This window comes from Pan troglodytes, chromosome 18 (genome assembly GCF_028858775.2).
Source record: "Pan troglodytes isolate AG18354 chromosome 18, NHGRI_mPanTro3-v2.0_pri, whole genome shotgun sequence".
In the NCBI taxonomy this organism is placed as follows: domain Eukaryota; kingdom Metazoa; phylum Chordata; class Mammalia; order Primates; family Hominidae; genus Pan; species Pan troglodytes.
This window is the reverse complement of record NC_072416.2, coordinates 28,737,493-28,757,790: the sequence shown is the minus strand read 5'-3', so window position 1 is coordinate 28,757,790 and position 20,298 is coordinate 28,737,493. Positions and strand designations below refer to the sequence as shown.

The 20,298-nt window shown below is 43.0% G+C and overlaps 1 protein-coding gene across 1 annotated transcript in view; it reads right to left on the bottom strand.

Moving 5' to 3' along the window:
- Positions 1-454: 454 nt before the first annotated feature.
- The window catches only part of HS3ST4 (heparan sulfate-glucosamine 3-sulfotransferase 4), a 441,326-nt gene continuing 421,482 nt past the window's right edge, over positions 455-20,298 (bottom strand). The window contains exon 2 of the mRNA XM_016929664.2: positions 455-2,529. Within this exon, the coding sequence (XP_016785153.2) occupies positions 1,893-2,529 (637 nt within the window). The 3' untranslated portion in view covers positions 455-1,892. The remainder of the gene's footprint in view (positions 2,530-20,298) is intronic.

The following is a 20,298-nucleotide window of genomic DNA, read 5'->3' as shown; positions in this document are numbered from 1 at the left end:
AAACTCACTCACTCCTTGCTCTGCTTATGAAACCAAACCCCGCATGAGTCCCACAGTTTGCCCTTCTAAATATGCGTGCATCTTCTTCCTTCAAATGTATATGCACGCATTTTGATCTGTTTCTTTTTTTACATTGATAGTGCAGGTATATCTGTTGCTTTCAGCTCAATAACTGCTTTACTATCTGGAAAAATTATTTGTAAGGTTGCTTTTGAATCTGGCATATCAGTCCATTCCTTGTTGGAAATGGTTAAGACAGGAAAAAGCTGCACTCCTTTTAGGACCCACTTGCTTTGTACTATTGCAAGATTCACTGTGCCCTGCAGACAGAACCTTCTGAAGATTCTTGCCTCTGGGACTTTCTAGCCATCTCAGAGAGATGATGCTCCTGGCATTCCAGGGGAGGCGGGAAGATGGAGATGATCAACACAAACACACCGTCGAAACCCATTAATCAGGTTGCATTAAGCTTTATAACAACACGGTTTTCATTTAGCGGGAGAAATGACAGTTTAATAACAGCTGAACAGATTTAACTCCCCCCACTCATACAAATTTCCAGTTTTACTAGAACAATTCCTGGTTTTGGAGATCTGTGAACAAGTGCTTTATGTCAAATGATGCATTTTAATTGACTCAAACTGATGGGAAGGGACACTTCATTCAGCAGCCCTTGATGGGGGTTTCTGCAGACAGCCCTTGCTCACCCCCAACCCTTATAAACTGGATCTGATGAATGGAGTCAGCTTTCTCGCCACTACCTCACTCTCTGCCATCTCTAAATAGAGAAAATGAAGCCCGAGGAGGTGGTGGTGGGGCAAATTGGAAGAATGCTGACTGCTCCTTTCCCCATTACATGGCTAAGGATTATTCCTAATAACAGACTTGTCAACTCTCTGGTCTTTGCCCTTCTGGGGACCCTAGGGGACAGAGTCCACCCCAAAAACATGCTCAGAACTACAGTGCTTGGGAGAGATGGTCTTCAGGTAAGGTAACCTCCCACCAAGAGGACAGGATTTCTTCTTTTACCCCTAGATATGGCCACTCTTCTCTGCCAACCCCAGAGCTCTGACCTCAGTTACAATTACTCTACCCTTTGAGCAGCCCTGTGGGCCTTATCCGAACACAAGGGCATATGCTAAGCTTCTCCACAACCCAGGATACTCATGAAGAGTGAGACCCAACTCCATTTAGAGGGCTCTTGGAAAGAAGGCTTCGAGGGGTGTCAGCTTTCATTTTCCTTGTGTGTGTGTGTGTGTGGATGGGTGTGTGTTTTCTTTTTCAGTGAGGAATGTGCATGCCTCTGCCTTCATGATGTGGGGAGGGAGGAAGTCAGGGGCTGTGGGATGAGACCTTTAAAGAGAAGACTAGAAACACCTTAGAGGGAGGACCTTGCTCCCTAGGAGTCCTGGAGCACTCAGCCACAAAGTGCATTCTGGAGAGAAGCCCAAGCAGAGGTTTAGACAGCAGGTGCCCATGACAGATACAGGGCTAGAACCCTGGCTCCCCAAGCTAAAGTGAGAACCCCTATAAAGCAGACCTTTTTTGTCACTCACATATACATTAATAGCACTGTCTCTGACATTGACAGCTATTTATCCTCTGTCTTCAGGCTATATTAACTAGCAGAAGATAAGAATGAACAGTGGGTTCTGGTGGCCATCTGGTCAACCAGATGCTGCTGCCCAGATGGGCCTGGTTCCTCCATGGGGATGCCATGGGATCCACCTGTTTGCCTAAGCTAACAGCACTGGAGGCAATCCTGGCTGCATGAAGGAGGAGGAGATCTACTTGGCACTCCAGCAAGTGAAGCTGCAGAAGCTGGGGTATTCAAGGACTCAGGCAAGGAGCCTCCTTAGCTTATTGACTAGCCTTCCTCTGCCTCTCTAGCCTCATTTATCACCCTCTTCCTGTTCCCACTGAAAATCTTGACCAGTCATTTGGTAAAACATCATGTTGAAGGGTTTGTAGAATTTCCTCAGTCTGTGGATGACATCTGGGTCAATGCGAGGATGAGTCCGACCTTTGCTCTTGCCTAAGCACCTCGGGGCACTGCTGTCTTCCGGCTTCTTTAGGCAAGGGAACCCCTTGGTTTTGTTGAAATAGAAATGCTTCTCAGTCACAACACGTTTGAGGCCTAGAAAATCCTGTACTTTGGCCATTTCCCCGGCGGGGTCCACAATGAGTCGCTCACCACTGACAAAGAGGATCTGGGAGAGGGGGAAATACTGGAGCCAGTTTTCCAGATGCAGCGCATAGATCCCTATTCGAATGGCACTCCAGGAAGCATCGATCAGCCCGAGGGTCCGGTTTTTGAAGGCCAGCACCTCAAAGGTGGGGATCTCGGGTTTCTTTGACAGTGTCTGCGTGTAGTCAGAGATGGCCCTGGTCACGGGGTTTCTCACCACCACAATCAGTTTGATGTCCTTGGCCATGGAGTGAATGCGCTTGGGAGCCTCATTTGTCACAAAGTAACTTGGAGTCTTCTCCATGGTTATTTGCCCATCCAAAGTCTTGGGCATCACATTTCTAGGAGAGGGAGGAAAAAGGAAGAGAATGGTTATTCCTGTCCAGAAATATCTGAACTTCTTTGCACAAAATGTGTGATATAAACAACCTAGTTTGGAACCACCAAATAAAATTGATAAACTCTTGCAAGTTCTTCTTACCTATATCTCCCGACTATAGTCTTACCTTGGCTACGTATTATCAGAAAAGGCAACACAAGGCATATACATTCTCTTCCTTATATATCCCTAGGTTTAAATGGCTATTCTACCTCTTACCAGTTAGGTTTAAGCTAGATACACCCTTGATTTCTCTACGTATTAGTTGTATAATCCCTGAAACGGAGATAATGATAGCACTGACTTCACACTGTAGTATAAGGATTAAGGGAGATAATGCTCAAAAAGCATTGAGCAATGAAGCTGGCATGTGTAAGAGTTCAATAAATTAAAGAAATTATTATTGTTGTAGTAGTTTTTAGAAAATCTTTGAGCTCAACGAGACCTCAAAGCTTATCTAGTCCAGGATTGGCAAACTACCCCTGCCTCCTATTTTCGTCTAACTCACAGATAAGAATGATTTGTAATCACTGAATTGTTGTTGAAAAAAAAGCCAAAAAGATAATAATAATAATATTTTGTGATGCATGAAAATTATATAGAATTCAAATTTCAATGTTTATAAATAAACTTCCATTGGAACACAGCCACATTCATTCATTTACATATTCATCTAGGCTGCTTTTACAGTAAAACAGCAGAGCTGAGGAGGTAAGACAGAGGCCATATGGCCCAAAGCCTAATGTATCTACTCCTTATTCCTTTAAGAAAGAGTCTGCTGATCCCTGACTTGGTCCAAAGGTATTATTGTGCAAATGAGAAAACTGAAGCCCAGGGACAGGGAATAAACATGGAAATCAGACAGGCTTTGTGACCTCAGCAAATTGAATTATATCTTCGAGCCTTATTATCCTCATTTGTAAAATCCTAAAACCTACCTCAAATCCCAGCACTTTGGGAGGCTGAGGAAGGCAGATCACAAGGTCAGGAGTTCAAGACCAGCCTGGCTAATATGGTGAAACCCCATCACTACTAAAAATACAAAAATTAGCCAGGCATGGTGGCGTGCACCTGCAGTCCCAGCTACTTGGGAGGCTGAGGCAGGAAAATCACTTGGACCCAGGAGGCAGAGGTTGCAGTGAGCCGAGATTGTGCCACTGCACTCCAGTCTGGGTGACAGAGTGAGACTCCATCTCAATCAAAAAAAAAAAAAAAAGAAAGAAAAGAAAAGAAAATTCAGTTGAGAGGAAAATGACATATAAGATGAAAGATCTAGCATAGGTATGGCTCAATATATGGGATTTTATTCTTTCTTTGCTCCCAAAATTGCCCAGCAAGCCACTGACAGATCCCATACGAGGGTCAGTATCTCTTGGTTCCTTTGCTAAGGCTGCTCCTCCACTCCCATTCCTCCATCCGAGTTTGCCTCCAGAGTAGCCTTATCTTATTTGGGAGCTCCAAGATATTAATATTAAAGGGGTTTGATGCCATTTTCCCCTAATCTCAATGTGGCAGGCTTATCAATGATAAAATTAAGCTTAGAATGCCATTATACAGTCAATTTGCTACAGGCATATGTAGACCAAAGTTAATTGACGATAAACCTGTTCAATACCTGTCAGTACAGCAGGCCATCTGCCACCATGTGCTCCATTAAATCTATTCACTTCCGAGCCTTGCACCAAAGTGGTGCATTTAGGATTACACAAGACCTCTTTGTTATGATGGCATGCTTTTAAATGTCTTAGCTAATAAAACTTAATACAGACGAAGATCCCCTAGCTTCTCCTACCATAATTAAATTTATTTACTATGGCGCGTGTGGAGAAAGAATGACTTTTCTTTTATCTCTAATTCACATGCTCTGTCAATAATTAATTGCAACTGGGTTTTGAGCTTTCTCGGCAAGCACTTTTATGAGGCAAGAGGAATTTGCCTCGTAGAGAAATTCACAAAGAGCTGGATGTTGTTAGTATAATGGTTGGGCAGCGTGGTGTTTTCAGATCAAAGCAATAGCCCTGGCCATAAACAACCATGCTCATCTTGGAGTGACGTATTCTCCAAAGTAGTTTGAATGCCTTTGTGTGTGTCTGTTTGGTTCTCAACAGATCAATTTGTCTAATTTGGAGGAACAGGGCTAAGGAATGCAGCCCCTGGGAATCAGATTTGCCTGAATTAAGAGTTCTGATTACCCATGCTACCTTGATGAAGTTACTTAACCCATTTTGAGCCTTAATGTTTCATCAAAGAAAATAGGGTTAATAAAAGGCCATGCCTCATAGGATTTTAATGAAGATCAAATGTCATAATGCAGGTAAATCACTTAGGATCATGCCGGTTCAATGTCAGAATTTTTTTAACTTAAGCCAGCTGGCCAAAATCAGGATTATTCTTATAGTAATTCTTACAGAAGGGCAAGGAAAAAAAAAATACTTCATTTGACCAAATGGAAAAGGCTGAAAAACATGGGATCTAAGGAACTGATCTAGAAAAAAGTATACTCTAATTCATGCCAATATCATCAATTGCACTTCCGGATCTGGAGGCTGGTGTCCAACAAGGGAGCTACCATTAGCTCAGTCTAAGTATAGAAAATATACTGACCATCTTATTTTTATTTCAAGTGGAGAGATATATTCCCTTGTTTCATTATGCAACTCATATCATATTATAAAAATATTAGATAAATCTTGATGCAAAAACACATCACCTGAAAATAGCTATTTTTATATGGCCTTTTCCAGATTTTAGTTCCCCTGATGTATTTTTGACACACAAAAATACACACATTATTTTGTTGCATTTTTCTTTAGTGTAGGAGCAGCTGCTCAACTTTTCTTTTCACCCATTTTTCACCTTTGCCTTCTTAGACCTCAATGCTTCTCTTTGCATTGAGCCCCGTTCAAAGTCATCTCCTTTACTTCAGCTGATTGAAGATCTGTCAAGATCTTTGTGGATCTTGAGTCTTTTATCTGAAGCATCTGGGACAAAATCATACCCAACATATAAGCTGGTAGATTTAGCAGAGTAGATGTGTGCCTAACTTACTGCTTGTTGCAAAAGGAAATAAGAGAAGGCATTGCAGAAGGCTTTGGAGACAGCAGAGGGGAGCAGAGGAGACTAAATAGCTTTGACCTTCATGCTACCCATGAATGTGAAAAGTATATACTTTAGGAGAGTTTTTGCATTTGGGGCACACATGGGGAGACTATCTCATTGAGCCATGATTCAACCAATGTGGCATGAGTTATCCAGTTATTTTGTCCATGAGAAGATATCCAGTAGTTGCTTGAAATCTATAAAGGACAAAGCTCCCTTTCCTCAAACTGATTCTGAATCAGTTATAGTCATTCATTCATTCTTTCATTCATTCCATAAATGATCACTTATGGGTAATGTAACAGTAAACAAAACCGATGCAGTCCCTTCCTCCACTAAGCTACCAGTCTAGCTCCCGCAGCTGATACATAAAGAGCTCTTTATAGCATCATATAATGAACTATTTAAATCAACAGAGCAGGCATCATTATTACTCCAGTTTTACAGAGAAGGAAACAGGACCAGAAGCTAAAGATTTGTTCCAAGGTCTCACTAAGTATGTATTTTGTTTCTAAGTTGAGTGGCTGAGCAAGAGTAATTCAACACCAGGATCGGTGACAGGTCCTGGCAAATAACAGGTTCTCAGTGCCTATCTGTTGAGTGAATAGATGGGTGAATGACAAGCCATTAATCTCCACTCCTAAGTGTAGGCCAGTCCTAATGCTAGGTTTTTGTTGTGAAAGGTTTTGATGCCTTAATCTTCCTTTTCCCCACTTTCATCTCTCACCTGGGGCTCTGATCCAGTAACTACTTCCAAACCATGCTGGTCTCCCTCTTCCTGTAAGATTAGAGGAGGCATCTCTCCTGTGGATAGGACAAAACCCCCTGCTAACCTGGGCTTTGGATCTTATTCCCTTCCAACCTTTCAGGCACTTTTTCTCTCAATTTCTCTTCTCTCTTCTAGGTTTTAAGTAAGTTCATTTTAACTGCATCTGACACTTCAATATACTCATGTTCTCACATTTTGGTGTGCTTGAGAAACAGAAGGAAGACCAGTAATGCTGGAGGGCAGTGAGCAAAGGTAAGAAAGTCAGAAAATAGGGCCAGGGAGACAGACAGGGAATAGACTATGGAGGGCCTTATGGGCCATGGAAAAGGTACTGGAATTGTTTTCCTCATGTGATGAGAAGCCACTGAAGAATATCTCACAGAAGAATGTGATAAAATTTACACTTAATTTTATTTTTCTGGTAACTTTGCTGAGAAAAGATAGGAGTGTGGCAGAGATAGAAGGAAAGTAACCTGCTAAGAGACAATTTTAGGAGAGAAAGAGAGAAATGGTGGGGGCCTGGGTGTAGGTGGAGAGGGCAACACAGAAAGAAGTGCTCAGAATAGGAGTAGATTTTAAAATAAGGCCAGCGGTCCTTAATGATAGGTGGGATGTATGTGCAAGAGAAAGAGAAGCATCACAGGTGACACCAACATTGTTGGCCTGTGCCAGTGGCTACATGGTAGCATGATTTACTGATGTGGACACTACTGGGAACAGGGCAGGTTTTAGTGGAAGATACCAAGTCAGTTTCAGACTTGTAATATGAGATACGTCCTACATACCCAGGTGGAGGGATTGAGTAATCATGTTGACACAGGAGGCTGAAATCCAAGGGAGATCCAGATAAGAAGTGGACATCTATGTCCTGTGTTCAAGTTCCACCTGCCAGGGAGTAGGGAGAAGAATGTCTGCCCTCTTTACCTTTGTTAGAAGAAGACACGACTGTCCTCTGCCTATGCTGGGAGTTCTCTCAGAACTGAAAGGTGTTCAGACGCTAGGTGTGCAAAAAAAATTGTGTTTTATTTCATTACAAAGATGTTAATGAACTTCTTCTAATTCCCAGAGTCCTTGTTAACTACCTGCGTTACAGAGCTTAGAATAATGTCATAATATGATTTGTTCCCATGTCTTTCATGGCTAGTCTCAGTTCCTTGGGGCTGTAGGCAAAGTTTTAATCACCTTTGTATCCCCAGTGCCAAACACAGTGTCTGACATGTACTAGCTGCCCCATTACTATTTGTGGTTATTGGATGGAAAACAAATGACATTCCAATGAATACATGGTCCGTGGAAGTCAGGAGAATTGGGACATGCAGGACACGGCTCATCTAAGTAGGTGTTCCATGCATGGGGTTCAGCGTTTCTGAGTTTCCTCCCATCCCTGTCTGAAAGACCATGCACTTCAGCGTGAACCATATGGTGAGAAAACACTGCATCTGGGCTTGGCACAGCTCGTTAACAGTATCTTGGGCGCTCAGAGCAGCCGTGACATCAGCGTCAACACACAGTCCTGAAGCGAGAATCATTCCGCAAGATCACACATCTGCTCTCACAGCCCCAAATGTTTATGAGACACTCTCCAACTCACTCGCCCTGTCCCCACTGCACTCTCCTGGTCCTGGTGCTTTGCTAAGAACAGCCCAGTTTCTCTTTTGAAAGAGTTTGGGTCTCACTCTGTTGCCCAGGCTGGAATGCAGTGGTGCAATGATGGCTCACTGCAACCTTGAATTCCTGGAGCACAGCCACTTTTGAATGCAGGTCAGCCTCTGGGGTCCTCACAGAAACAATAACAATAGTTAACATGCAGCCTAGACTGAGCACAGCCATTCACTGAGTGCTCACTCCATGCTATGTTCTGAGGCTGAGAGTGCAAATTCTGAAGCTAGACTGACGTCTCCAAGCATTTTCAGACATTGGACTCACCAGCCCAGTAGTTAAGATCAGAGACTCCAGGATCTAGACTTACCAAGTTTGCATCCACTGATTAACTGTGTGATCCTTGGCAAATTACTTAACTTAAGTAATATGGGTCTATTTCATTATTTGAAAACCAGGCATCATACTAATAATACCCCTTCTCATGGGGAGTTTGAGAGGATGAAATGACTTAATATCTTGAAGAGTGACTCTCATATAGTAAGTTCTCAATGCAGTAGCTATTAATTTTTAAAACAACTCTTTAAATAAGGTTTTATTGTAATCCCCACTTTAGGGATCAGGAAACTGAGATCTAATGACTTGATTAATTTACCCAAAGCCAGAAGAGGTGGAGTCGGAATTCAATCCCAAGTCTGTCTGACACCATAGCCCAAGCTCTTGGCTACTGCCTGACAATGCTTAACCAAACTGTAAAACCTCAGCAAGGTTACATGACTGGCCCAAAGTCACTTGTAGGTGGCAAAGTTGAATCTTAAAAGGAGACACATTATGTGTTCTGCAAAGCTGAGCTATCCCTGACTTGCCACTGGGAGTTACAGACACCCAGACCAGAATCCCTAGAAATTCTTGCCAGATCAAGCTACATCATTCAATTTGTGATATCTCTCTCCAGGGCCTCCTCAACTGAAGCAAATGGATACCATCATGAATGTCGAGGGAGAAAGCAATCACCCGGATTAGATATAAAGTGCCCATTCTCTCTGGAAGGGTCAGGAGTGGAGCTTGCCTTTGGCTTGCCTGAATTAGAGGTGTGTGGGCATCTTACATTTTCCCAAATGTGCTATCCAGTGGAAGAAATGGTGCATAAATTAGCAATATTTTCTGAGCCCTGCTGATGAACCCAAGAGGATGGTGGTTAGAGCAAGGGCATGGGGTGAAGCAGGGCCACTTCCCCTGCACAGAAGAAAGAAACTCAAAATTCAATGGAGCACCTGCTTACTTGCCAAGCACTGAGCAGGGCAATTTCACATATTATCCTAGTTAAGTCTCACAAGTACCATACAATTCACTGAGCCCATTATAGAGATGCAAAAACTGGGAGTCAGAAAGACAAAGAACCTTGTCCAGGGATGCATAGCCGAGACCTTGCCCTGCCCAGTTATGCTGGAAAGTTCATTGTGTTTTTCAAACCAAAATTCATGAATTCTGAAAATCCTGAAGGCAAAAAGTCAAACCGTTTGGAGACTACATTCTTAAATAGAAACCCAAGAACAGGATCTGTACATATGGCCCTGAGGCTCTAGGGCTTTCAGTAAAATTGCAGCCAAGAAAGAAGGAATCCTGAGTTATGGTTCTGACTGAATAGCTAACTTGCTGAATTAAGTAAGAACAGGGACTTTCCTTCCCTGGACCTCAAATTGCTTTGCAACAAGAGGGTCAGGTTAAAAGATATTCCCTCATTAATTCCACTGAGTATGTATTGGTGCTTATTACGTACCAACTATGGGGTATATGTTGATGATAAAGCAGGCATGGTCCCTGCCCTTCAATAGACTGTATGTTTTTGGAGGAAAGGTCTGTATATCCCATTTAGTAACATGATCTGTGGTTCAGATGGGACATTTTTGCTGTCCCATCAAACAGAATGATAAGTGTCAAATCTCAGCTGCATTGCCACATGCCTACGAGAGAGGAGACAGAAAGGAATGGGACAGAGAAGAGGAAAGGAGGAAGAGGAGGAGCAAAGGATGAAGGATGAAGGAGACTAGAGGGTAAAATAAGGAGGAATAAAGATAAGAGGAAGAATGGGAGGAGAAGGGGAAAGAGGAGCTCGGCTTGGAAGATGCACAAATAATTGAAATACTGAGAAAAAATGAAAGAAGCATCCCAGGTTTAAATAACACATGACCACACATTGGGAGAAATTTTCAAACTGAGGTCTCAAGCAATATTTGTTGTTTTAAAGTTTGTGCCAGGCAGGTACATATGTTTTAGGATGAGAAGGTTTAGGTTTGTCAGAGACATTCCACTGAGGTTGTAGTGGCAATAGCCCTACCAAAGCAGGCTGAGAAGGTAGATACTCATTATTCCCCATGATATCCGTGAGTAATCTGAGGCTCAGAGAAGTTAAGTGTCTTGCCTAAGATCACACAGCTCGTATGTGGCAGAGTCAGGATCTGAAACCCAGCAGAGCCAATGCTCCTTAACCCCATTCAGTGTGACAAAGGAGAGGAAGATCCAGAATGGAACTAGAGGCAGGAGAAGGAGACAGAGCAGTGATTTCAGGAGGAGAAATGAGGGTTTGTCAACATTCTTACTTGGGGAAAGAATCCCTGGTAACAACAGACATGAATTTTGTTTTGTTTTGAGTAAGGATCTCACTATGTTGCCCAGGCTGGTCTGAAACTTCTGGTTTCAAGCAATCCTCCTGCCTTGGCCTCCCAAAGTCCTGAGAGTACTGGCATGAGCCATCGTGACTGACTCAGACAGGTAAGTTCACCAGGTCTTAAGGCATGGCAGCAGGGATGTGGTCCAGATCAAGGGGAGCAACGTTTAGGAATTTCCTGCTTAATGGCTTTGATTTTCCCAATGACAGAAGAGTAGGGTCGATTGCTGAGCTTAAGGACCTTGGGAGTGGGACTGGAAAGGGAACAGAATGTAGATGGATGATATACTAACAATTTATGGATTATGATGGCCTGTTGAGAAATTATCTTATGTTTGATTTTGCTTCCAGAGACTCATCTGGAAGACAGAGGACTCGTCACCACCCCCACCCACCACCACCACCATCACACACTCCCATTGCCAAGGAGGGTAGCTATTCCCTTATTCCCATGGTCCGGCTAATTTTTATCTCCAGGGAAGGTGAACAGTTTCTCTATTTTGTGGACTAAAAAAGATGTTAGAGCATCCTAGACAAACCCACTGAGAGGTCTTCATGTTTCAAAAATCTAGGTCTTACCTAGGGTTTCTTAACTTCAGCACTGTCAACATTCTGGGATGGATAATTCTTTGTAGTGGAGGCTGTCCTGTGAATTTTAAGATGGTCAGAAGCACTCCTGGTCTCTACCCTCCAGATGCCATGGCACCCACCAGTCATGACAACCGCAGATGTCTGCAGACACTGCCACATCTCCCTCAGGGGTCCAAATGATCCCCTGTTGAGAGCCACGAGTTTAACTGATCTAACCAAACTGCCTAGACTTGTCTACCCAAACTGCCTTGATTTGAATCTAGGCTCTGCCCTTCATTAGAGGTGGGGCTTTGGGCAAGTTACTTAGCCTGTCTCTGCCTAGATTTTCCCATACGTAAAATGGGATGATAATAAAAATTGTAACACATATCTCAGAAGGTTGTTTTAAAAATGAAATGAGTTCATGTGTGTACTGTCTTTATTGCCCAAAACATCATAAGCGCTATATAAGTGTTTGCTATCATTATTGTGGGTGTGGTTATACCACTGAGACAACCTGCAGGCTGCATCCCAGCTCCTGAAAGCAAATATCTGAGATTGCTTAACACAGAGCTCTGGATATGGGAAAATTCCTGTGTGGATTTTTGTGTGGCTGAGCACTAAGTGTTAAGTTTTTGAAGACCTTCTGGCCAACATTGACTCAGAGGATGTGCAGACATCAACAAAGCCAAGTCCCATGTGACCAAGAGAAGATGAGGGACACTCTCTTATGGCCCTGGGTTGTGCCACAAGTGGTGTCAGAGGCGGGTCTGAATAATGACTGGTAAAGGACTCCTGTTCAAAGTAGCAACATGAGTTTCAAGCCAGGTTTAATTTGAGTTAGAACATAAGAATCTTTCTTAAAACCTAAGAGCTAAGGAGTAATTTATCTGTTCTACAGAAGATAATTAGCAAAATACACTGAGTATCCAGATGAAGTTGGAAATTATAATTTGAACTGACAATGACCTACTCAGCGTTCAGGTTCCAGGCGTACATTTAAAGACAAGTGCCAGGCAGCTACAGCAGAATGACTGAGAGATAAGAAAACTGAGGATGCCTGTGAGTGCTCAAGCCTTGGGCCCTATTTCTGTCCCCAGCCAGGCGATGAGCGAAGGATTTTAGGAGGGAGTGGATGAACAAGAAGACAGTGAGGACTAAGGACATAGAAGGCGGACTAAGGACATAGAAGGCTTGATGTAGACATTGGATATGAAGGCTTGACTGCCCCTCTGGGTATAACATGAAGAGAGAATGGAATTATTTCCATGCTTTTCTTGAGGATTCTACTAAAGCAGGGGTCCCCAACCGCTGGGATGCAGACCAGTACTGGTCCATGTCCTGTTAGGAGCGGGGCTATACAGCGGGATGTGAGTGGTGGCCCAGTGGGCATTACTGCCTGAGCTCCACCTCCTGTCAGATCAGCAGCATCATTAGATTCTCATAGGAGTGTGAACCCTATTGTGAACTGCGGAAGCAAGAGATCTAGGTTGTATGCTCCTTATGAGAATCTAACTAATGCCTGATGACCTGAGGTGGAACAGTTTCATCCTGAAACCATCCCCGCCCCACCCCCATCTGTGGAAAAAATTGTCTTCCACAAAACTGGTCCGTGATGCCAGTTTGGAGACCTCTGTGCTAAAGCAAAAATAATACTGACGAATTTCTGAAGATATCATCATAAACAAATAAGGTGAGAGAGCAGACTATCAGAAGAGCTACCAACCAGAAAGAGGAAGAGAGAGAATATGAGAATAGACTTTGAGAACTATTTCAACAAATAATGTTCATGATGCTTTTCTGAGTACACCCAAGCGTCATAAACCACTTTTGGTGGACTTTATCTCATAAAGGATCAGAAGTTAAGGACACTGCCTATGGCATGGGGCAAGTTCCTCAAACTTTATGTCCAGAGACATAAGAAAAGACAAATAAAAATAAGAAAAGAGAAAAGCCCTTTTCAGGCCATTTTCACCTCTACAGCAGGTTGGCTCATAGCTTTTCAAAGGTAGCTTCTTCTCTCTCAAATGAGGATAAAGAGGACTTTGTAGTTCCTCATCAACTCTAATGGTGTTTTCACTCCCTCAATAATAGTCAAGAGCTGTTCACACATAATAGAAGGCCCCCACAGCTATGTTCTTGGATCAGGCTCCAAAGAGAAACTGGCTTGTTGGATTCAGGGCAAGTGGCACTTTCTCTGGTGCTCAGAAGAGTGTGTAGGGGTCACAGGCATGTCTGAATACCTCATGAGAACATAGAAGTCTATCACAGAGGGTGGAAAGCCTTCTCTCCCATGCTCTTAACAGATTTCCACATTGTTCTCTTGTACTACGTATGTTTTCCTTCATGGGATCTGAGCTTTGGAACCCACTTTACTTATCCAAGTAATTACAATTTAAAAATTTGTATTTTATATATCAGAACTATATACAATTGCTTATTAGTGTTTCTTAAAGGAAAACCAAGGTCACTATACTGAAATAAGTCTTAGCTTAGAGAGAAAGAGAAAAAAAAGAAAACTACAGAAAAAAACTCTTTGTTTGTTCATGCATTTAGCAACTATAGCATGGCAGGAACTCTGCTAGTATTAGAAGATAAAACAAAGAGCAAAACCTTGCCCTTAAAAAGTTTTTGGGCTGGGTGCAGTGGCTCATGCCTGTAATCCCAGCACTTTAGGAGGCCGAGGAGGGTGGATCACCTGAGGTCAGGAGTTCAAGACCAGCCTGACTCACATGGAGAAACCCCGTCTCTACTAAAAATACAAAATTAGACGGGTGTGGTGGCACCTGCCTGTAATCCCAGCTACTCGGGAGGCTGAGGCAGGAGAATCGCTTGAACCCGGGAGCCGCAAGTTGCGGTAAGCTGAGATTGCACCATTGCACTCCAGTCTGGACAACAAGAGCAAAAAAAAAAAAAAAGTCTCAAAACAAAAAAAGAAGTTTTCATTTTCTAAAATAGGAAAGATGGTATATATCCATCATGGAATACTATGCAGACATAAAAAGGAACAAAATAATGTCTTTTGCAGCAACTTCAATGGAGCTGGAAGTCATTATTCTAAGTGGAGTAACTCAGGAAGGGAAAACCAAATATCGTATGTTCTCACTTATAAGTGGGAGCTAAGCCATGAAGGTGCAAAGCCATAAGAATGAATAATGGACTTTGGGGACTTTGGGGGAAGGCTTGGACAGGGGAGTGAGGGATAAAAGACTACATATTGAGTATAGCATACACTGCTCGGCTGACAGGTGCACTAAAATCTCAGAAATCACCACTAAAGAGCTTATTCATGTACCCCAAAAACTATTGAAATAAAAAGTATTAAAGAAGAATTTTTCATTTTCTGAAATAGTACAAATTGTTTGAGAGGTCTCTCGTTATCTCTTAGGACTCACAGTGGTCAAAGACTTTCAGGGTGGGAATTGCTAGCCAAGGATCAACTGAATTCCAGAGCCCACAAATGCCTCTTTTGGAAGCTGGCCAGGTGCATCGTCATCTTGACAGAGCTGTGTGGCTAAGGAAGTGTTGAGTCTCTGGGTTCTATCTCTGAACCATACTTGCTTTGAGCAACTCATTTTTGTCTTTGATCCTCAGTTTTGTCCTCTGTCAAATGGGGATAATAACATCTCTTATTTATTTATAAGAAAAGATATCAGGCATCTTGGCACGGAGAAAATCTTGGTAATGCTCCCTCATGTTATCACTGCTAGCATTGTGGTGCACATAGTAGGTACAAACAGCCCCATCTGCTCTGTAGACAAAGGAGAAGAGCCCTGTTCAAGCCCCCCCCTTTTTTTTTTGAGACAGAGTCTCACTCTGTCACCCAGGCTGGGGTGCAGTGGCGCGATCTCAGCTCACTGCAAACTCCGCCTCCAAGGTTCAAGCAATTCTCCTGCCTTAGCCTCCTGAGTAGCTGGAATTACAGGCGCCTACCACCACGCCCAGCTAATTTTTGTATTTCTGGTAGAGATGAGGTTTCACGTGTTGGTCAGGCTGGTCTCGAACTCCTGACCTCAGGTGATCTGCTGCCTCAGCGTCCCAAAGTGCTGGGATTTCAGATGTGAGCCACCACACCCAGCCCTGTGCAAATTCTTAATCTACATGACTATTACTGGTTGCATCATAGATGGGCCTTTATGTAAATGACGGCTCTGATTCACAGAAACCCACCTCTCAAATGGACATTGATACAACCCAGTCAAAGAGCACCGAACAGCTTCAGTGTGGCATATATCCTAGTGAATTATTAGAAATCTCTTTCTCCTTACCACCTGAGGTGCGCAAGCATTTGGGAAGCCTCAGTGCTGGGCAGGGCTTAGTCATTCCACCGGGCCCACGCCTCAAACTGCACAAACTGTAGGCATTGCTTTTATTTATTTCTGTCATCCCTGACCTTTTGCAATGTGATCATTGGTTTTTAATACCAATATGACTGGTTTTTAAAACCATTCATTGGTTTTTAATACCCATAGACCACGATACAACACAATTAAACCCTTCCATATCATTTGATTTAGAAAGCACATATGGACAGATAGTAACTATGAATTCAATAATCCCTTAAAATGAATTTGTGATTGAATCATCACTGAATCTACATGTTTGAAAGGTTGCCACGCATGTGTGTGTCTGCGTGTGCATGTGTGTTGATATGTGATTTTTTTTTTTTTTTTTGCTTAGTTTATACTCAATGTTTAGTATCCATAGGGATGTGGAGGTCTCTTGCAATGATTCTTAAGTCCACAGGTTGGGTAGCATGGATCTAAAATCTAAAACATTGCCTACCTATAACCTCAGATTTCATCACTGTCCTCATCCTGGCAACTCTCCCTCTGCTCTTTTCTCTTTTGTGATTGCACCGTCTCACTCCAGGGTTCTAAGACAACATTTTCCCTGATTGTGAAATAACAAGATTATGGAACAAATTTCACCTGACCCTGACTGGGGTTCCCACCTGGAGTGTACTTCACTGATACTTTATTCATAAACACTCAAAGAGTGCCCCTCTGCAGAACCTCACACACCAACGTCTGTTAGCTATTTTGTTGTGTTTTCTTTCCTTGGTCTCAGCGTTTTAAAGGGCAGGTGCAACAATTAAATGATGATTATGGAGGTCTCAGTGTGTCTGCACAGGCACTCGTGCTTACAGTTGAAAAGACAGTGACAACAGAGGGCTCCTCTCGGGAAGCCTGCGCTCCAGGTCTCTCCACCTCACACTCCACTCTGAGCTGTGTGCCAGCTCACCACTGCCTCAGGGACGCTGCCAGCCTGCCTTCCTTCTCACCTGCATCCTGCTACTGATCCAAGCCCTGTTTGCTCTTGCTGAGTCTTATCCTGTCACCCTTTTACGGGTCTGAGTCCTGCAGCCTCAAACAGCATGGACCATCGCAATTCTGAGCCTCAGAGCAATAAAGACACTACTCTTTAAGAAGATGACTGCCAATTTGCCAGGTTTTCATTCAGCTCTTGCCTTTTCCTGGAACACCCTTTACTTTGTTCCACCTGCCTTTCAAGACACTACCATATTCTCCTGATGGAATCTCCACTAGTCGCATGCCCAGAACATCACTTATTGACTGCTTGTAGCTATGCCTCCTAAGCTCTGTCTTTTACCTACTCGGATGAACATCCCTCGAACTGCCACAGCTGACTCAGTGGCTGTCTGTCCCTGGGATCCTGGCTCTGCCATCCTCTCTCTAAATAACTTTGGAAGACCTCCTTAACCGCCTCAAGCCTCAGTTTCTTCATCATATACAATTCCCATTTTATAGAACAATTTTACACCATTCCAATCACGAGCAAGATCCATCTCAGAGCATGTTTTATCAGGATCAAAAGGCTTAGTGGTTAGGATGCACTTAGCAGGGTGCCTGAAAGGAATTAACTGCTCAGTACGAGTGTTAATTATTGTCGCTATTACACATGAAGCCCATTTCTTCATTGTGTATTCTCAGAGAATGTAATCTTAGGACCTGTGCCAATGGTGAGCTCATTTCATTTTTAGCCCATGTGCATCCTTAAAATGAACTTTCCTCTTTGTAAATAATTTGTATGTGTTTCTTCCTTGTGATCCAAGAGATCTGGTCAGCAAGACAGACAATGTTCAGCCAAAGCACTTGATATTTTATTGGTGAAAGCGTTGCTGGGGTCAATCATGCCTGGCTGCGGAAACTTGTAAAACACGTCAGTCAACATGGAAACATTCATCCATATGCATGACAGGTGTCAGTGTCCCTGTGAAGAGCGAGTGTGTTCTGCCACACTGCCACGCACCAGCTCTAGAGTTTAGCTACAACTGAAATTTAGTGTTGAAGGGAACTTGTGCTTTCTGCTGAGTAAATTCAGCCAGAAGCCCCCTTTCCTCTACATTTGGCTAAGATGGAAGAACGACCTTTTTACAAAGTGCCAAGGCTGGAGCCTTCTATCTTGTCCTTGAACTGTTTCCTTCAGACACTTGCATCCCCAAATCAAGAGCTTCAGCTTTAATGATGTAAAATATAATCATAAATTAATTAGTGTATCCTACGGTGGCTGTATTTAGACCTGACTTTCACAGCTTGGGGTGCATGAAATACTAAACAGATTTTTAAACCAATCAGTCTGATCATATAACAGAGGGAGAAATGATGGATAGACAGAAAAGGAGAGATGCATACACCTTGTGAGGTATTCACATACCTACATACTCTGCTATAAAGATTCTTATATTATCAGGCATTCATGCATGCTAATTCCCTGTAGAGTATCTGTCACACACATACACACACACACACACACACACACACACACACACACACACTTCCTTCAGCTCTTCCCATAATAGGCTCCTTCTCTTATTCAGGTCTCAGTGCAAACTTCACCTCCTCAGCTAGCAATCCCCCACCCCAAGAACCCCACCTAAAAACGTTCTCTTTCACATCAGCCTTTTCTGATCATTTCCTAGGGCTTGCTGTTATCTGAAATTATCTTGTTCATATGTTCATTGCCTTGCGTAGAGTCCACCTGTCTCCTAAAGAATGCAAGCTCCTAAGAAGGGAGATGATTTTGCACTTTTCTATAGTTTGTGTGCTCCCAGCATGCCACATAGTGCCTGGCATGAAGTAGGCCTCGATAAATATTTGTTCAATGACGGAAGAAATAATGAAAAGCAGAAAAGAAGAGAAGGAGAAAGAAAGGAGAATAAAAAGGTGGGTGAAAGAAAAATGTGCCCAAATTGAGGTAGATAATTATACCCAATAGATTTCCTAACACACCACATTGCAGCATCCCCTCCCTCCCCCAGCAGCCAGGTCGTGCCCACTCCAGGCTCCCTAACCTCAGGAGAGGGCATCACCATCCACTCAATTGCTCAGTCTAAAACCTGGGAATCAGCACGGATTCCTTGTTTCCTTACGCACCCTGCAGCACATCCAATAAGTGCATCTAGTCAGTCTGTCCGTTGCCTCTATTTCTAAAACATATTCTAAATTTAACTTCTTCTTTCCATCACTCCATCATTCCTCTGCCACTTTGCTGTCTACAGCACTGCCTTCTCCAGCCTTGACTGCTCTAATGGCCCATCTCTCCCTGTCTTGTTCCTCTAAATGCCATTACCCACACTGAGCAAGAGTGAGTTTTCAACAGCCCACGCTAGCTGAGAGGGAGGCAGGAAATGCATAGTGGCTAAGAGCCTGGATGTTTAGTGTCGGATGCTTGGGTTCAGATACTAACTCTGCTATTTGCAGTGTACACAATCTGGGATATTACTTAACCTCCCTGTGCTTTAGTTTTTTAAATCAAAAATGAATACTCTAATGATAAGAATAATGTTTCATTGATACTATTATTGTGAAGATTGAGTAAACCAATATACATAAAGACCATATAATAAAACCACCTAAGCATTAGTTGTTGTTATTGTTGCTATTATTACATCACTCCTGTGCTTAAATCCTTTCAAAAATGTCTCATTATGTTACAAAAACTAAGTCCCTTTTCATGGATTACAAGCCCTATATGGTATGTTCTCCAACCTCATATTCTGTTTCAACAAAGTCCCAGCAACACCGGCCTTCTCTGTGTTCCCAAATACTCCACATTCCTTTCCCTGCAGGGACCTGGCATTTGATATTTCCTCATCCTGGAGTGATCTTTCCCCAGATCTTTGTACAGCTGGCTCCTCCTTGTCATTCAGCTCTTATATTACATGTCTGGACCTGTGCCGTCCAATATGGAAGGAACTAGCCACGAGTAGCTATTAATTTTAAATTAACTAAAATTGAATAAAATTAAGGATTCAATGTATCAGTTACACTAGCTGCATTTCAAGTGCCCAGTAGTTACAAATGGCTAGTGGCTACTGTCTTGGAGGTGCACATATAGGCTATTTTCATCATCACAGAAAGTTCTATTAGACGATGCTAATTTAGCCCATCACTGTAGTTTTTGTGACATCTACATGCAACTTAAAAGTCATCTCTAGGCCAGGTGTGGTGGCTCAAACTCTGTAATCCCAGCACTTTGAACTTTGGGAGTCCAAGGCAGAAGGATTGCTTGAACCCATTGCTTGAACCCAGGAATTTAAGACCAGCCTGGGCAACATGGCAAGATCTCATCTCTACAAAAGATTTGAAAAATTAGCCAAGTGTGATGGTGTGCACCTGTGGTCCCAGCTACTCAGGAGGCTAAGGTGGGAGGATTGCTTGAGGCCAGAAGTTGGAGGCTGCGGTGAACCATGATCACACCACTGCACTCCAAAGTGGGCAACAGAGTGAGACCCTGTCTTTTAAAAAGGTCATCTCTAAGAGAGACTTTCTGTGGCCATTCTACCAAAAATAGCCCCTGACCCATCATTCTTTCCCATTGTTTTGTTTTATCTTCTTTAGCACACTCTGTGGCACTGGTCAGGATCTGGAATTAACTAATTTACTAGTTGGTTCACATTATTGCTGGTACCTCCCCACTTGGAATCAAGCACCATAATGGCAGATGTTGCCTTGTTCACTGCTGTATCTATATTACCTACAACAGAGCATGGTACATCATAG